At 41.2% G+C, this 16,527-nt stretch overlaps 1 protein-coding gene across 2 annotated transcripts in view; it reads right to left on the reverse strand.

Annotated features, from left to right (window-relative positions):
• The window catches only part of LOC108577639 (protein neuralized), a 145,940-nt gene that overhangs the window by 59,743 nt on the left and 69,670 nt on the right, over positions 1-16,527 (reverse strand). Inside the window, exon 1 of one of the 2 annotated variants that reach the window (XM_017940816.1) lies at positions 12,038-12,379. The exons of the other annotated variant lie outside the window; for it this stretch is intronic. Coding sequence (XP_017796305.1) covers positions 12,038-12,341 — 304 coding nt within the window. The 5' untranslated portion in view covers positions 12,342-12,379. Of the gene's footprint in view, positions 1-12,037; positions 12,380-16,527 lie in introns of those variants that run through there. 2 annotated transcript variants of the gene reach the window in all.

Raw genomic sequence — 16,527 nt, forward strand, 5'->3', positions numbered from 1 at the left:
TTCTTCTTCTTCTTGTTCGTGACGCGAGCAAGGATCCTTTACGATGGAATTGACGAAGCTCTGATCATTACTGCGGCTTACCATCGCGTCGAGGAAACGCGTGAATGATTTGGATTGTATTTTTTTTTTTTTTTTTTCAAGGGGAAACTGACGAAGCTGTGCGATCACTATGGCTGACGATCCTGTTGAGGAAACGCGAGAATTTGATTTGGATTGTTGTATTTCCTTTTTAAGGGGAAACTGACGAAGCTGTGCGATCACTATGGCTGACGATCCTGTTGAGGAAACGCGTGAATGATTTGGATTGTTGTATTTCTTTTTCAAGGGGAAATTGACGAAATTGTGCGATCACTATGGTTGACGATCCTGTTGAAGAAACGCGAGAAGGAAACGCAAGAATTTGATTTGGACTGTTGTATTTCTTTTTTAAGGGGAAATTGACGAAATTGTGCGATCACTATGGCTGACGATCCTGTTGAAGAAACGCGAGAATTTGATTTGGATTGTTGTATTTCTTTTTCAAGGGGAAATTGACGAAATTGTGCGATCACTATGGCTGACGATCCTGTTGAAGAAACGCGAGAATTTGATTTGGATTCTCTTTTTTTTTTTTGAGGTAGAAAGTGTGTTTTTTGAGCTAGGTTTTTGATTATATTTGTGGAAGAGCTTCTTGGAAATGGAAGATTGTTTTATTATTTTATCTGTGTGAATAGTAAGCTGTGTTATTGCCAAGAATTGGGTTTATGGGTTTAGGTTTCATTGTTCAGCTGTGAAATACCTTAATATTACCAAGGATTAGATTTTGCTTTCACTATTCAGGCGTGAATTAGCTGTTTCAAAACGAAGGATTGTTGCATTATTTTATGTGTGTCAAACAGCTTATTCTTACCAAAGATTGAATTTTGGGTTTCATTATTCAGGCGTGAATTAGCTTCTTCAAAAAGGAACATTGTTTCACTGTTTTATGTGTGTCGAATAACTTATTACTGCCAAGGATCAGATTTGGGCTTCGTTATTTAGGTACGACAAAAATGGAAGACTGTTTCGTTACTTTATGAACAGTAAGAAATGAGTTATTTCGTCGACAAGTAGAGGAGAATTGATTTTCTGTTTGTCAGAGACTCTCGAAGCTTCCACTGTGGGTGTCTGGGAATGATAATTCACACCAGACAATGGAAGCCTCAAAAATGTCGATTAACGAGAAACAGAGGACCAACTCCCATTACTGTCTTCACTTAGAAACCCATAAAACCATCATCCTTCGCGTTCATCCCTCTTCAACAGTCTTAATCACAAAATCAAATAGAAAATCCAGGATAATCACCTAGAAATCTCGCAGAATCCTCACGAATCACCCTAGGATCCCCTAAAACCCAAGATTAATTCCAAAATCGATGCACTTCGAGGAACCGAAAAAATTCCAACGTCTCCAACGAGAATCAAGATCGACTTGGCAGGTTATTGTTCGATCAGATCGATTCGATCGATGCTCGAATTACGCAACGATCGTTGGAATTTCGTCACGACAGTCAGACAGCTCACCGGGTTCGACCTTAAACGGCACATGAGTCACGGTTTGTCGCAGGAGGCCTTTTTCCCCGTCTAGGAAGCCAGCACACCAACAATCCTGAAACACGTGTCGATCCGCGTTTCTCTCTCTCTCTCTCTCTCTCTCTTCACCTGCGATTCTCGCCACGACGACGTGATTGCAACTGAGAATCTCTGCTGCAGGGAGAGCCGAGTGATTCACCGCGGCAAAAAGAGGAGGAAAAACCACGAACGAGCGAAGCAACGAGAAACGGAGGAGAAATAACCCGCCGCGTATCCCGGGAACTTTGCTCGATCACCTTTCGTCCACTATTCGAACCTTGCACTTTCGAATTTCCCGCCATTTATTTCCCCCGAATTTCGAAAAAAAGAAATTTCCAGTCGTTCGAACTGTATTTTTCGAATATGTGCAAACTTTCTAGCGTTCGGAGAATCGGAGTTTGTTGTCGTTTCGCGACCAGTTTCACCAGATTTTGCTGGTCATTGTCTGCAAGAGAGTGGCCGCTGCTGCTGCTGGTCGAAGTTTGTTGCGTTCACGGGAATGGCCTTCGTGAAGTTGCTTTTTTTTTTTTGGCACGTCGTAGTGCGTGGAATGATTCAGTCGCTTTAGGAAGAAAGAATCGCGAGTATAGCGGTGAGGCTTGGTTCAAACGTTTGCACGAAGTTTGATAAAGGATTAGGCGAGAACCAGCTGTGTAAACAAGTTCGAGGAAGTATGTGTATGTGTATTTTAATAAAATGACAGTGAAATCTGGAGGAATCTGCGACTTTCCTCTCGGAAGTTCGCAATTCCGAATGAAAAGATTCCACTGGACCTGATTTTAAAACGAACAACTGCTCGAGGTGGAATCTTGATTACATATAAATTAATCATGAAACACGCTGTTTTCGCGTGAAACAAGACCCTCCGTTTAATATTAAACAGAAATAAAAATTTAGCAATTTTCTTCAGTCCCCATGTTTCTCACCTGCCAATTGTTAATCAAAGTTCTGATTATCGATCCAGAGTCTACAGTATTACGAAATTATCTCTGAAAACCATTTGAACACTAGCCAAAAGGCAATATCGAGATAACTTCAAAAACTGAAAATCAGTAAAATCGACAGATTTAATTCGATCAAACGTCGATCGAAGACTATTCGAAATCGCGATATTCTTCCTTCCTTCCTGCAACCATCGTCAATTCCCCCCCGTCCCTGTCGATTCTAATTTTCCATAGTCGACGGATCCGCGGTTCCTCTCTATTCAGCCGGATCGAGAAGCAGCTCGATCGAAAGTAAGCCCGTTCCATGGGTTTATTGTCCGGATAATGACCGTGCCGTGCGATTCGAGATCCGAGAGAAGAAGCCACGCCGTTCGTTGCAACGTGAGCCACAGGTAAAAAGGCACAGCGCCGAAAATTTAAAGGCTCGTCAGCTGTTTCGGATGGCCGTGCTTCTTTTGCACAAGGAAACGGAGAACCTTGCGCCCCTCTTTTATCCTCCTCCTCGTTCCTCTTTCTTCTGTGCGACAGAAGGAAGGAGGGCCGGTGGTAAGGGAAGAATTAGGATACACGAGGGTTGACCAAGAAACAGCTGCTACACCCTGTTAGAGGAAGAATGATCGCGCAGAACGTGAATTCTGTCAGACGATCGTGCTACGGCCTGTATACTTTTCGAACGGAGACACCGCCTGTGCGGGCATTAAAGTCACCGGCCGGGACGCGTTCAGCTACGGCGCTATATTTTCGAATTTCGACCGTGCAATTCTTGCAACGTTTCCAGATTTACTGGCGTGGGATGAAAGAGCCTCTGTCTGAGCAGAGGTGACCGATGGATGTGAAAATATTGACGCGGAGGGGGGGAACGCTTAATTTAATTTCGCTTCTTGTGAAACTTAGTCGCAGAAAAAGAAAATTCTATTTCAAAAGCTTCTGAGCAAATATTCATTTTCGTAATTTAGATACTTAGAATAATTACGTGATAAAGTAATTTATATTGTACAAATTTCAGAGGAAATTGTAGAAATTCTTTTTTACACTATATGGATACTTTCAATTTGTAAAAATATTCGAAGTATGAGAGAATGTCGGATAGGAAGGGAACTATTTTGAGCTTGAGTTTATAGGGATCTTGCAAGGAGGGGGAAAAAAAGAAATTTTTGCTTTGTTCGTTGATCAAGTGAAACACAGGGAGACAGATTTTTCGATACGTCCAAGAGAGGAGAGAGTATAAAAACACAGGCGAGAGTGATGTTTTATGGAGTGCACGTGTACGGTACGTTCGATGGAAAATGTTTAAAGGAATACGGTTCAAAGACCTCCCACAAAGTGCCACGCGAAAAGGCTCGCTAGGTTGTGCGCGCGCGCGCACAGCGTTGGTCTCTTGAACCCCCTCCATTAAGAAAAACTTGTTGACACGTAAAGGCGAGCGACCAAGCAAGAGAAAAAGCGAGAGATGAAAAATGGAACAGCTGGGACCTTTAACCTGGTTCCAAACCGAAGAAGGATCGTTAAATTTTCGAATTTCGAGCGTCGCAGCGAACCTCGAAAGACAGATCTTCGTCTATTTTAACAGTGAAGTTGTGCTTTGGAAAAAATACTGAACACTGACAGCATTTTTTTATATATATTTGCGTAACGAACAATTGTGAATTTGGTTTTGTTAATCGACGGAGAGAAATGTGAAAAATTATGTTTGTTGTCGATTGCTAGAAAAGTGTAGTGAAATTAGAAAATTCCTGATTTAATTGTGCGCGTTTTTGTAAAAAAAATAGTTTAGATGTAAAAAGTTGAGAAACACTGATTCAGAAGGTTGAAGGAACATCCATGGAACAGCTCTAGATTTCGATCGATTGATTAGAGTGGAATGTGAATGAGTAGAGAGAGGTAGAAGAAGGGCTTCGTTGTACGACTTGTGACGCAACGACTTGTTTCGATTCTTCAAAACTAAATCACTCACGTTTTTATGTTTCAACACTTCAATCAACGTGTTTTCTTTCCTTGCGCTCTAATTCAATTACACACTACAAACGTGCAATTTGAATCTTCCAAGCTTCGTTTCACGTAACGTGGTTAATACAGGACTCGAGATACTCCGGTGCTCGAAAAGTACAGAAATCATTTTTAGCTCAAGCACAAGTGTTAGATTAATTTCGATATTACCATTTCCTTGGATATTTTCCTACTTTTTGCATAAAATGGCGTAAAAATTAGACACACCTTAATTTTTCCACAAAATAGCCAATCACCACTGTGTTAACGTAACCTCAAATTCTTCAATTTCTCTTTTAACTAACAAATAAAATCCACAATGCAATCCAAAAAAAAAAGCCTAAAAAATCGCTTCTTTAACCTCAGTCTAATTTAACTAACAAATAAAATCCGAAAAAATCGCTTGTTAACCTCAGCTTTAACCATAGATTAATCAACAACAACCATCAACCCTAAACGCATTCACCAAAAATCTCGTCGCCCAAACAACTCGAAAGAAAGTCGCCCGCAGCCTCTCAGATTCGACCCAGAAAATTCCAAAAACAAAAAAAAAAAAAAATGAAAAAAAAATTGAAGCAGTGAGAAGGGTAGATTTTTCGAATAATCGGCCGCGACCCAGACTCCGACGAGGGCCTTTGTCCGCGTCCGTGCATTGTTGCATCTGAAATTCGTGAAAGATTCGGTGGCGCGGCGTGGTCGCGGGGGAGGAAGTCTGACTGGCTGGCGGAAGACAAAAGTTGGCCGAGAGGGAAAAAGAGGCATGGAAGAAGGGAGTAGGAGGAGAGTTTCCACTTGGCGAAAGCTGTCGCCGACAATGGGGAGCGTTCTTAGAAAGAGGCTCGTCGCGCGACCGGGAACAACAGATATCTGATGAGAACGGGGTGCACGGGAAACGTTGAAGGGTGACGAGCGAAAAAGGGGAACGAACATGCGCTCTCTCTCTCTCTCTCACGTGGGCAAATCAACCATTGAGGGAAAAGTCGGTCAACAAGGAACGCGACGATACGGATTCGTGACGAAGCCACGCGGATAAGCGCGACAGCTCCGGGACGCTCTCTTTGATTTCCTCGACTGGAGATTCTTTCGGTGTTTTCTCGCCAGGCCAAGGCGCTCGTCGAGTCGAAGGGTTGTTTAATTGTCACGCTCGAGAGCAGGAGAAACTACGAATTTGTCGCTCCCTGAGATGTGTAATTGTGACACTCGAGAGAAACGAAGGCTGGATTGTTTTGTGGTGTATAAATATACTTGAGGATGAAGGTTTCGTGTGTCGGAGTGTGTAACTTTAGAAAGGGAAGTAGAAAGAGTATATGTAAAATTTGGGGTATATACGTCTTGAGAGAACCAACCCTTCCGCTTTAGAGATGCGAGAATCTTAAAATCGCCAATGAAACTTTGAAAAATAATATTCCTTAAATATTAAAAATATCGCGTATTTGTACCGATATGAATTTAATTTTCTAATTACGTTTTGCTTATATAAAAATTCATTTTCGAAAAGTCACTTCGTAATTAATCATTTTGACCCGGCTGGTAGTTCCAGGGACAACTGCTTAAAGCGTCTTCTTCTTTCTTATACACTCAAGATCTCTGGGTCAAAAATGACCCGGAAACATCAAGCGTAACAATTTCCCTCAATGAACTTGACAACGGCAAAAATTATAAAGAAAAAAAGGCAACGGGTCAAAAATGACCCAAAGACTGCACTAGGGTTAAACAAACAGACTAAAACGATTTCTCACACATTCCAAATGCACCAAAGACAGCGGAAACAACTTGAAATTGGACTAAAGTTCCCTCTAAACAGAGGTATCACCCTTCAATATCGGAGAAAGGGTCGGAAATAAAACGGTGGAACGATGATAAAAGGACGAAACGAGCCCCTAGCCTAAATATCCCTTTGGTTTTGTCTCCGCTCGGACTGGCAAATCACCCATTGAGGGAAAAGTCGGTCAACGACGACGAGCGGCAATCGCGACGATACAAATCCACCCCCGGTGACAGAGTCGCGGATAAGCGCGATACCTGGCCGTTGTTCGCCGTGGAACGACGACGGAAACGGGGGACGGAGGGAGGTCTTGTGGGCGAAAATAACGGAGGAAATGACGACTCGAGCCGGAGGACTCTCTTTCAACGACCTACTTTCCATTGTGACTCTGCCTCGCCAGTCCTGTTTCTGCACCAACGGAAGGAGAACCACCGTAATGGAATATTAATATTGAAGTTTGTCGGAGAACTTCTGTCCACAGGGTTACGCCGCTCTGAGCTGCTAAAGGAAGAGAGAAGCCTCTCGATGGAGGGGAGAAGCATTTTCTCGGATATTCCTTCGTCGTTTCGAGATCTCCTTGATTGTTCGACGTGCCCCGCTCGGGGTAATGTGTGCAGACGGTAATGAGATGATGATAACGGGACTGGAGATCGTGTGTCGCCGGTGTACTTTTGAAGTATCGTGGAAAGATTGTTGTTTTTAATTTACGACGAAAAATATGGAAATTGCCATTAATACCAGAAAGGATTCTCGCACCGAATTAAGATTTTTGTAATTAATTTTTTGCACTAAATTACTCAATTAATTTCATTTAGTATTAAATCGAATCTAATTCTATAATTTATATTTTAATTTAGTGTTAAATTGATGAATACTAAATTACTCAATGATTTATTTTCTAGACCTACGACTCGTGTAACGCAAACACGTTAAATTCTACTTATGAAAAACAATGAACATCGACTTAGTATGTTTTTAACATTTTCTATGTTTATCTTAAACTAGACAATGTTCGTTTAGACATGATCTATTGCACTACGATTCACGCGTGTTATCTAATTCTCGAGTGAAAATTCGAAGACAATAACGTTCCTCCGATGCGGCGCAACAATTAGAAAAGAATAAAGAAACTGCAGAATTTGCAGCAATTGTAAAACGTGAACCTGACCATCGATCCTTTCTCCAATATTTAAGCAGGAGAGAGTATTTATAAAACATTCATCCTTTGTCTCATTAGCGGACAGAACATTTACAGCCAGCTGGCATATAGGTTATCGGATTTTCCGGAAATAGCCGACAATCTTTAACGTCCTCGAGATGGGAAAGTGGATCGTGGAAGTTGCTAAGAATACTCGATTCACTTCTATTCAATGCTCTTCGATGCCGATATCCCGGCCGTTCCGCGTCCTTCCGATATCTCTCCCGATGCAACGACGAATCGACGTGTCCCTGAGCTGAACTCGAAATTAGGGAAGGGAAAGTGGAAGGACGAGAATAGAAAGCACGTATTCCCGTTTTAAAGCTTCCTCCATCCACCGGTCGAGTTCGATTTTCTCGTTTCAAGTTAAAGGACACACGAGTAAATAACTCACGATTGGAAAATCATCGATACCTGCTTCCTCTAGCGACCTTACTCGTATTCCTTTCAAATTTCGTTTCAGGTTAGGTTTACTACATTCGGTTAAGGTTAGATTGTTAAGTTGAGGTTAGGTTTGCTTTAAGGTTATCAAATTAATTCTAGGTTAGCTTTGGTTTGACGTTACCAAATTGAGGTTAGGTTTTGGTTTAAGACTACTAAGTTGAGGTTAGGTTTAGTCTACAGTTAATAAATTGAGGTTAGTTTCGGTCTAAAGTCATTAAATTGAGGTTAGGTTTACTCTGAAGTTATTAAATTGAGGTTAATTTTGGTGTAAAGTTATTAAATTGAGGTTAGGTTTGCTCTAAAGTTACTAAATCGAGGTTAGTTTTGGTCTAAAGTCATTAAACCGAGGTTAGAATTGCTTTAAGGTTACTAAGTTGAGGTTAAGTTTGCTCCAATGTTATTAAATTAAGACGAAAGTGCACCAAAGAGCTGGAATATTGTTATTTCGAAAACGCCTATAAGCGGCAATAGAAATGAAAGAGTCGAGAGGGTTAAGCTAAGTAAACGGCTACAAGTAGCTTGTAGCTCGTTGAGCTGCGTCACTCCTGTTTTTTTTTTTTTTCGTTTTTTTTTATATTTTATCTCGAGAACCTTTCACTTCAACGCTACGTGGGAAAACAGCGATTAAAAATAAAGGAAGCGGCGGGAACGTTAACGATCCCGTAGACGAGTTCCTCCTCGGTACCATGCAGCCTTCTAACGACCTTCGAACGCATTATCATTAAGGGTTGAATTAAATTATTCATTTGTCTTGAGAGATCGACCGTGTTTATTAAGCTTCGCCTTGATAACGTGCAATTTCCACTGTTAATGAACGAAATCCTCCATCCCCCCACCGGTTTATTTTTCATATTTAATTTCGACGAGTTTCCTTGTGCAATCGAGGAGAAGATCAGAATTCTTTTCGTCTCAGCTGTGACAGCACGTCTCAAAAATCGTGAATTTCGAGGAAAAATAAATCCAAAAGTGAACTATTTTTATCTGAAAGATTTTTACCGAAAATTAATATTAAAATTATATTACCGAATAAGTACACCAACCCTCAATACCAAAAAAACTATTAGCTAAATTGCAAAAAAAAAAGAAATATTTTCATTGCAAAATGGTTGACAAAAAATTTCAAAGAAATTTCCTGAAAAATTGACTTTTCTCAGTTGTGCCACTATTCTACCGAACCAACGATAATTAAATTATACGAGAAATAATTTGTAGTACTATCTGGATTAACCAGAGAAATATCTTTTCCAGAGAAATCACAGTGTTTACAGGGAGCAAAACGAAGCGACGCACGTATGCAGAGAAAGGAGAAGAAACGTGGCGTGACTGTTGCAAAATATATTTAGAAGGCAAGAAGAACATTGTGAACATTGTGTTCCGACAAAGGGTCCTCGGGTCCTCAGTTCTAATTTATCGCAAGCAGAAAGTTGCATTTTATCTCGAGATTATCACGCGTCTCTTTGAGGAAGTACCGACGACTAACGAACTCGCCGCTGTGCACTCGTAACTGGGTCACGCTTTTCTTAAAACGACTGCCCAATAAGACTCTCCGTAATAAAACCAAACATTCCACGCTTCTTATCAAAAACCATCTCTGAAGAAAGAAAAGGAGAAAAATTCGAGAATTTTCACCGAATTTCACTTAATTCATTTACCCGTCGATAGTCTAATCTGTAATGGATAGTAAACTGACATCGATTTTTGTTCGAGTACTCAAGCGTGACATTTTATTCACGAAAGGTTTAAACAAACAACTGTGATATCTGCGGGATACAAAACTCCATCGATCGCATCCTGATAACCTGCCCAAAGTACAATATGAAAAGGATCCAACATAACTTGCCGAATTCACTGACCATGCTTCAAAAAGAAGATTCAAGTAAAAAAGCTATAAACTTCTTGAAAGATATTGGTTTATACCACCTACTATAGACTGACACCACCGAATAAACTCACTGTGGTCACTAATAACCTCAGAAGGTGTATGTGACCTTAATCACCCAATAAAAAAAAAACAGGTTCAGATACCAAAATTGTACGAAAGAACCCACAATACCATCTTTAATTTAAAAAAAAAAAAGAAAAGAAAAAATTGCTGAACAGAGAAAAGTATTTAAAAGAAAGAAAAGGAAATCTCAAATTTCCACTGAATTCAAACTTAATTTATTTATTTATCGATCATCATTGGTCACGAAAGGGTTAAAGAAACACAGATCCTCTGAATGAACCTAATCCTATCAAAAACGAAAAATCGAATTTTTCCGAATTTTCAAAAATTGAAATTCTCGATGTTTATATTACCCATTGTGTAATACGCCGTCGTTACGCAACTTTTCCGCGTTTTCACTCTTTCGTTTCGTCGCAACTTCCTCACCGTCACCCTGTCCGCGTCGATTTTCCCCGCTTCGTGCCACCGCTACACGACAACGTGAAATGCATCGCGCAAAATCGCTCGTTTCAGGACGCTGCACTTGCACGACGACGGTGCAGCACTTACACAGAAACGTTAGACGCGTGAGAGCCACGACGTAGGTACTGTTACAACATCGGCATGCTCCTGTTCCGTGCGACAAAAGCGTTGGCCACCCCTCGTCCAGGCGAACGAGCCCAGGACCGGTTCCATAAGGAAATTACCACCAGCTTAATTTCACCGGTTGACTACGGTGCGCGAGTTATGTCAACGCTGCTTACACCCAGGGTGATGTACGAGCCTCAAACTCGGAGTAGTTCGAGTGTATATATACGGACAATGAGTCAATGGCTATACTCGACGAAGCTTTGACAGAAATTTGTGGGCAACGTCGATGATATACTCGCTATAGATTGTGGTGTACCTGAGAGAGAGCGAAAGGTGTGATTGATAGCCAGGGAGAATTGGAATTCTCGGAGGTAGTTTTCAAGGGTGACAAATTTTTGGAATGTGCAAGTTCGAGAGATTTTAATTTCCGGTTGAATGTAACGAGTCGATGGCTCGAGGTTTCAGAAATTTGCGGGCAATATCGACGGTTAGTTGCTAAAGATGGACGGTGGCCACGATTGATGGCCAATTGTAAGGAAAATTGGAATTTTTCGAAATTATTTTCAAGGGTGAAAAATTTTGGGAACATTGACATTCGAGAGATTCTAGTTTTCGGTTGAATGTAACGAGTCGATGGCTCGAAGTTTCAGAAATTTGCGGGCAATATCGATGATTACTCGCTAGAGATCGACGAAGGCTAAGAAAAATTTTGGAAATATTGAAAATCGAGAGATACGAATCTTCGTTTGAATGCAATTCTCCGAGGTTTCAGAGATTTGCGGACAATGTCCGTGATTACCCGCTAGAGATCGACGAAGGTCGAGACTGGTTAACACGGAAGAATTGGAATTTTTCGAAACTATTTTCAAGGGTGAAAAATTTTGGAAATACTGAAATTCCACGAAACTTTGACAGAAACTCCCCGAGATTTGAGAGATTAGTGGACAATATCGATGACTACTCGCTATAGATCGAACTTAACGAAAAAATTCATGAAATATCGAAGTTCGAGAGACTGAAACTTAGTATTTTCGATTTAACAAGAATTCGACAATTTTTCACGAATTTTTAATTCGAAAAACAGTTTCCCTACCGGAAACGCACTTCTCAAATTCGCGCACTCAACGTTTCTCTTCACCATTACCTCGAGGAGTTAGATAATTACAAGGCCCAGAGAAGGAGCTCTGAAACTTTCGATAGACGTACGACTGGGTTTATTGATCTCTTGTTTGCGCCCTACAGAAACCTCCGAAACTACTTAAACCCAAATTTCACAATTCCTCCCAAGTGAAACCTACTAATTAAAAACATCCCCCCCTCGTTCTTCCGCCCCAAAAACTAGAATCCCTCAAATCTAACCCAATCCCCAAAAAGTCCTCCGAAAAAGAAAACTGAAAAATCCTTCAACCCCCGAAAAAAGAGAATTGAAAGGTCGCGCACGAAGCGCCTAGCAACCGCAGAGAATCCGCGGATCGTTCGTCGTTCGAATCGCGTGGTAGGTAACGTACCACCGGACGAACGGAAAGAGAGAGAAAAACACAGAACAGAAGAGAAGAATTTTCCGAAAAAGAAAGAAAAGTGGGGGTGTGGCTCACCTAGGCCAATCTTGCGCTTCAGCTTCTTCAGCACCTTCATCTTGCTGCGCAGCGGTGCTAATATGTTGCAGTCCCCGTTGTTGTTCTGCGGCTGCTGCAGCTCGGTGGCGGATTGCTTCCCGACGGGGTGGTGGTGATGATGGTGCTGGTGGTGCGCGTGGTGAGTCTCGTGATGATGGTGGTGATGGCGGTGGTGGTGATGCTGCTGCTGCTGCTGTTGCACGCTCGCGCCGGGACTGGCGAGGTAGCTGCAGCAGTGACAGGGGTGGCTCTTGCTGCCCTTGACCGCGCACGACGCCCCCATAAATGTAGCCGTGGTGCTCTCGAGGTGACGAGAGCAGCCGTGAGATCCCGGGGGTAGGGAGGCCGGACGAGACGACGAGACTGTGAGACGGACGGAATCGCGGGGGCCGAACGAACACCGGCTGATTCACTGATCGCACATCGAGCACACTGTGATGATATTATATGTAGTCGCGTTTGACTTCTCTTCAAACACGGTTGATATTTGCGCAAAATGTACGATATATATGTATATGTTCAAGACGGATATACAAATGGGGGAAAAAAAATTAAAGACGAATGGATACAAAGAGAGATGTATATACGTGTATATATATATATATATACCGACTTCTCTCTCCAACACACACTGAATATATGTATATATTTATGTATATAAATACGTAGAGATATGTGACTTGATCGAGTAAGAGTGAGAGAGAGATAGATTACAGATACAAAGTCTGAATGTTGTCGTGTCGTGAAAGGTGAAGGATTATTTTCGAACCGCGTGACACGAAGACGAGTAACGCAAGCAACAACGCGCGAATACGAAGCGCTTGCGTGCCCCTCGAGCGGCCAGGGACGACTGAATGCTCGTCGACCGAGCGCCAGAGTATCGCCGAGCCGCGCGCGAGCCATCGACCAATCGCTGACGCGCTACCCCCACCACCGTGCGCCCCGACAGCGGCTACGCGCTTGCGCCAACGCGGGGAGGCCGGGGTGGACTCTACGTTTTCTGCCTTCTCTCGATACGAGACGCGCGGGGTTGGAAATTCGAACTGGTCGCCGACTGCACGAGCATTGATCCTGCTAGACGCGATTACTTTTTCTCTCTCTCTCTCTCTCTCTTTCTCTCTCGGTGTGCGCTTCTGCTTCGCGCCGCGCGGACACACCGAGAGGAAGAGTGTTTTCGAGCCGGACACACGGCTTTTGGCTTGGCTAGACCGACACGCTCCCGGTATGGATTTTTGCCGGAGAGTCGATGACTCGGTTTGGCGCTATCGCGAGATACGCCGCGAGTTTCTATGGAATACTTGAAAATGAAACTGTTCACATTCGGTCAGGTATTCGGGGCCGAGTTTCGAGGAACTTTTTGTTCATTGGGTTTCGGTGGTAATTGTGGTATCGGGAAGTGTTTTTTTTTTTTTTTGGTACGTGCTTGGAATTTTTGGGTAGGTTTGTTGTGTTCGAGTGTAATTTCTAGGTTAGAATTTGTAATTCTCTACACTTGGAAAATTCTTTTATTCTTTCTATATGCAAGGTGTCTATAAAGTTTCGATCCATTTTAGTGAAAATTCTTGATAATTTCAAAACAAATTTCGCTAAAATGATAAACACACTTTTTCGACATAATTCAACGCGATCTCAGTGGCACTTTTAAAAAAATTTGGAAATGAAGTAATTTTCTCTGGAAATTTGATCGAAACGTTCTCGAAAACCACGAATTCAGTCCTATAATAAAAGAAAAATCAAAAATAAACGAATGTTTCCTAACGACAGGAGAGAATTCGAAAGGCGAAATTTGGCATTAAGAATGATAAATCTGCGGCGCACATTAGAGAATTTTGCTGAACGGTTAGGACGGTTATTCACGTTTCGGCGATCTATCACGATGGCTCGGTTCCGAGAAAACTGGAACACGGTGATACGGTGAAACTTATGATCCGCCCTGGTGATACGGGAATATGTAAATAGAGTCGTAGGAGCATCGTGGGTGAAGCATGGTCGGTATTCTGTGTTGAAAACGGTCCAAATGGCAACGTTTGCGATCATGAATAATGTAGATCGCGGAGGAAGAGTGCGCACCGAGATATCGTAAGTAGAATTCAGAGTTCCCTGGTAAAACAGGACACCAGATGCATCGAGTGCATCGGTACCTACTTCTTAAATTATTCTCCGGGTGTAAACGAATCGTAAAGCCTGCCGATCGAACGAAAAGCAACAATTCTTCTTCCCCTCGCTAATGACAAGATTACAATCCTTCTTCCTTCGTCTCGTCTTCATCTGGGCACGTGAACTTTCTTCTCTCGCGTCTATTTATCAACACCTGATGACACCCTGAAATTATCGAGATTACGAAATATTTATCGGGTAAAAGTTGATTGCACTTAATGACCGATATTATTTGCTTTCCCCTTTTTTCTTCATTTCTTAATTATTACACGTTTTCTGGTTTATCTGTTTATCCGAATGTCGGAATAAATGTGCAACATTTTTGGGAAAATAATAGTTCGAACATCTTTTTCACGATGAAATTATAGGTTGAAACGTGAACGGAGGATTTTTTCTTTTCTTCTTAAATTAAATTAATGCGATTCGCGTTTGGCTGGAATGGACGAGGTAATGAGCAGTCAAGCTGCTCACCGTGACGGCAGAGGCTTGTTTTGGTTTGCCATTTCGAGTTACAGGATCGAAGTACAACGGTAGAAATATCGTGTTTCCATGGGATTCGAGATGCGTTTCTGGTCCCATGACAGGGCAACGACGATCACGTCGGTAGATACGAGAAATTGGACGAGGAGCGAGGAAAATTTTCAAGATAAACCTACTATCTTAGTCGGTGATCTAAATGAGAATTATGACAGGATGCTTTCGAAGGATCGATCAATTTCTATAATTTATAAGAGGCTTCGTCTGTCTGCCACGAAATTTATGTTCCTTATTTTACGTTATTACGCATTTAAAATTAGTCAAACTTTCAAAATAAACTTTATTCAACTGAAGAGGGTCTTCCAGTGTGACGGTTTCAAAAAATCGATTTTTATTTGTTTGCATATATCGAAAGTGCAACTCTTTAAGAATGTACTCCTGAAGTTTTATAGCTGTAATCAATAATTAGTGTGACATGTCAAGGGAGAATCTAAATTGCACTGAAAACTTTAAACGCGTTTTTCTCGGAACCGTGTTTCCTGAAATGGTTGCCACGATCTGGCAAAAACTACTGGACCAATCGAACTCAAATTTTGCACATGTCTTCAGAACATGTGTGGCTATGGTCGGTGGTAGAATTATGCGAAAATATACATTTTTCTGATTTTCAGAGCCTCTGAAAGACGAAAAGAAGTTGAAAAAATCGATACTTCGTATTCAAAGTGTCGTGACTTTTTTAATTTTCAATATTTCTCTTTTAGTCTACTACCGACCATAGCGACATGCATACTAAAATCACTTTTTTAATTTTCAATATTTCTCTTTTAGTCTACTACCGACCATAGCGACATGCATACTAAATAAGAATCAATTGGATTTTTCCTAGTTTTGATAAGCAGAACAGCTCAAATCATGGCAACCAAGGACCTACTTGTTTCACGTGTTCCACAGCAGCCATATTTATTTTTCAAGAAAAAAAATTTGTAATGATTCTTCAAGGACAAGTAAACACATAGGAATGAAGCTCGTGTTAATAACTGTTACCGTTCTTCTGTAATAAATTAGCAAAGAAGGCCTAAAAAACGGCCGTCACACTAGAAGATCCCCTTAATCCTGAAATGTAAGTGCTCCTCTTCGTGTATATTATTTTTTATATTCTTTATTTACATTATGTTACGTTATTATACATTTAAAATTAGTCAAAGCTTGAAAATAAGTTTTACTCAACTTAATCCTGAAATACAAGCATTCTCCTTCGTGTATACTGTACAATAGCTTCAATGGACACTGAGAATACGTGAAAAGTCATTAATCTAGGTCTGAATGAACACTATAAAATGTTGAGTTAAGCATTCAGCTTAGGTTTTCAAAGTATCCTCCTCGAATTCTATACAGGTACCCTTATGACATCGTTACCTTTCGTAAGAGTTAAATAAATTTAAATTACCAAGCTTTATGCATGCCTTGCACTCGTCCAAGTGACGCCAATGCGGGCTGCGGACCTAATAATGAAAATATTTCTGTGTCGTAATATCTGTGCTCCTTTTTTTATCAAATTTTCCACGGTGAAATATTTGTCTCCTTAAATCATCCACACGAGTGAAGAATTTTGATTTCCGAGAGTAATATGTTTTACATTAATTTACATCAACTTATCTCGATGCATCGTCTCTGTGTGTCCTTCGAGACACTTGAAAAGACTGTTCGACTATTTTTCACATAATAGGAAGTTTATAGAAATATTTCTTGCTCAGCAATCTTAAGATTCCCCAAAGTATTGATAAAATTAAACAATTTCAAGGATGCCCAAAATATTAAAAATGTACCATTTAAGG

Source organism: Habropoda laboriosa, unplaced genomic scaffold (genome assembly GCF_001263275.1).
Source record: "Habropoda laboriosa isolate 0110345459 unplaced genomic scaffold, ASM126327v1 scaffold718, whole genome shotgun sequence".
Taxonomy (NCBI): domain Eukaryota; kingdom Metazoa; phylum Arthropoda; class Insecta; order Hymenoptera; family Apidae; genus Habropoda; species Habropoda laboriosa.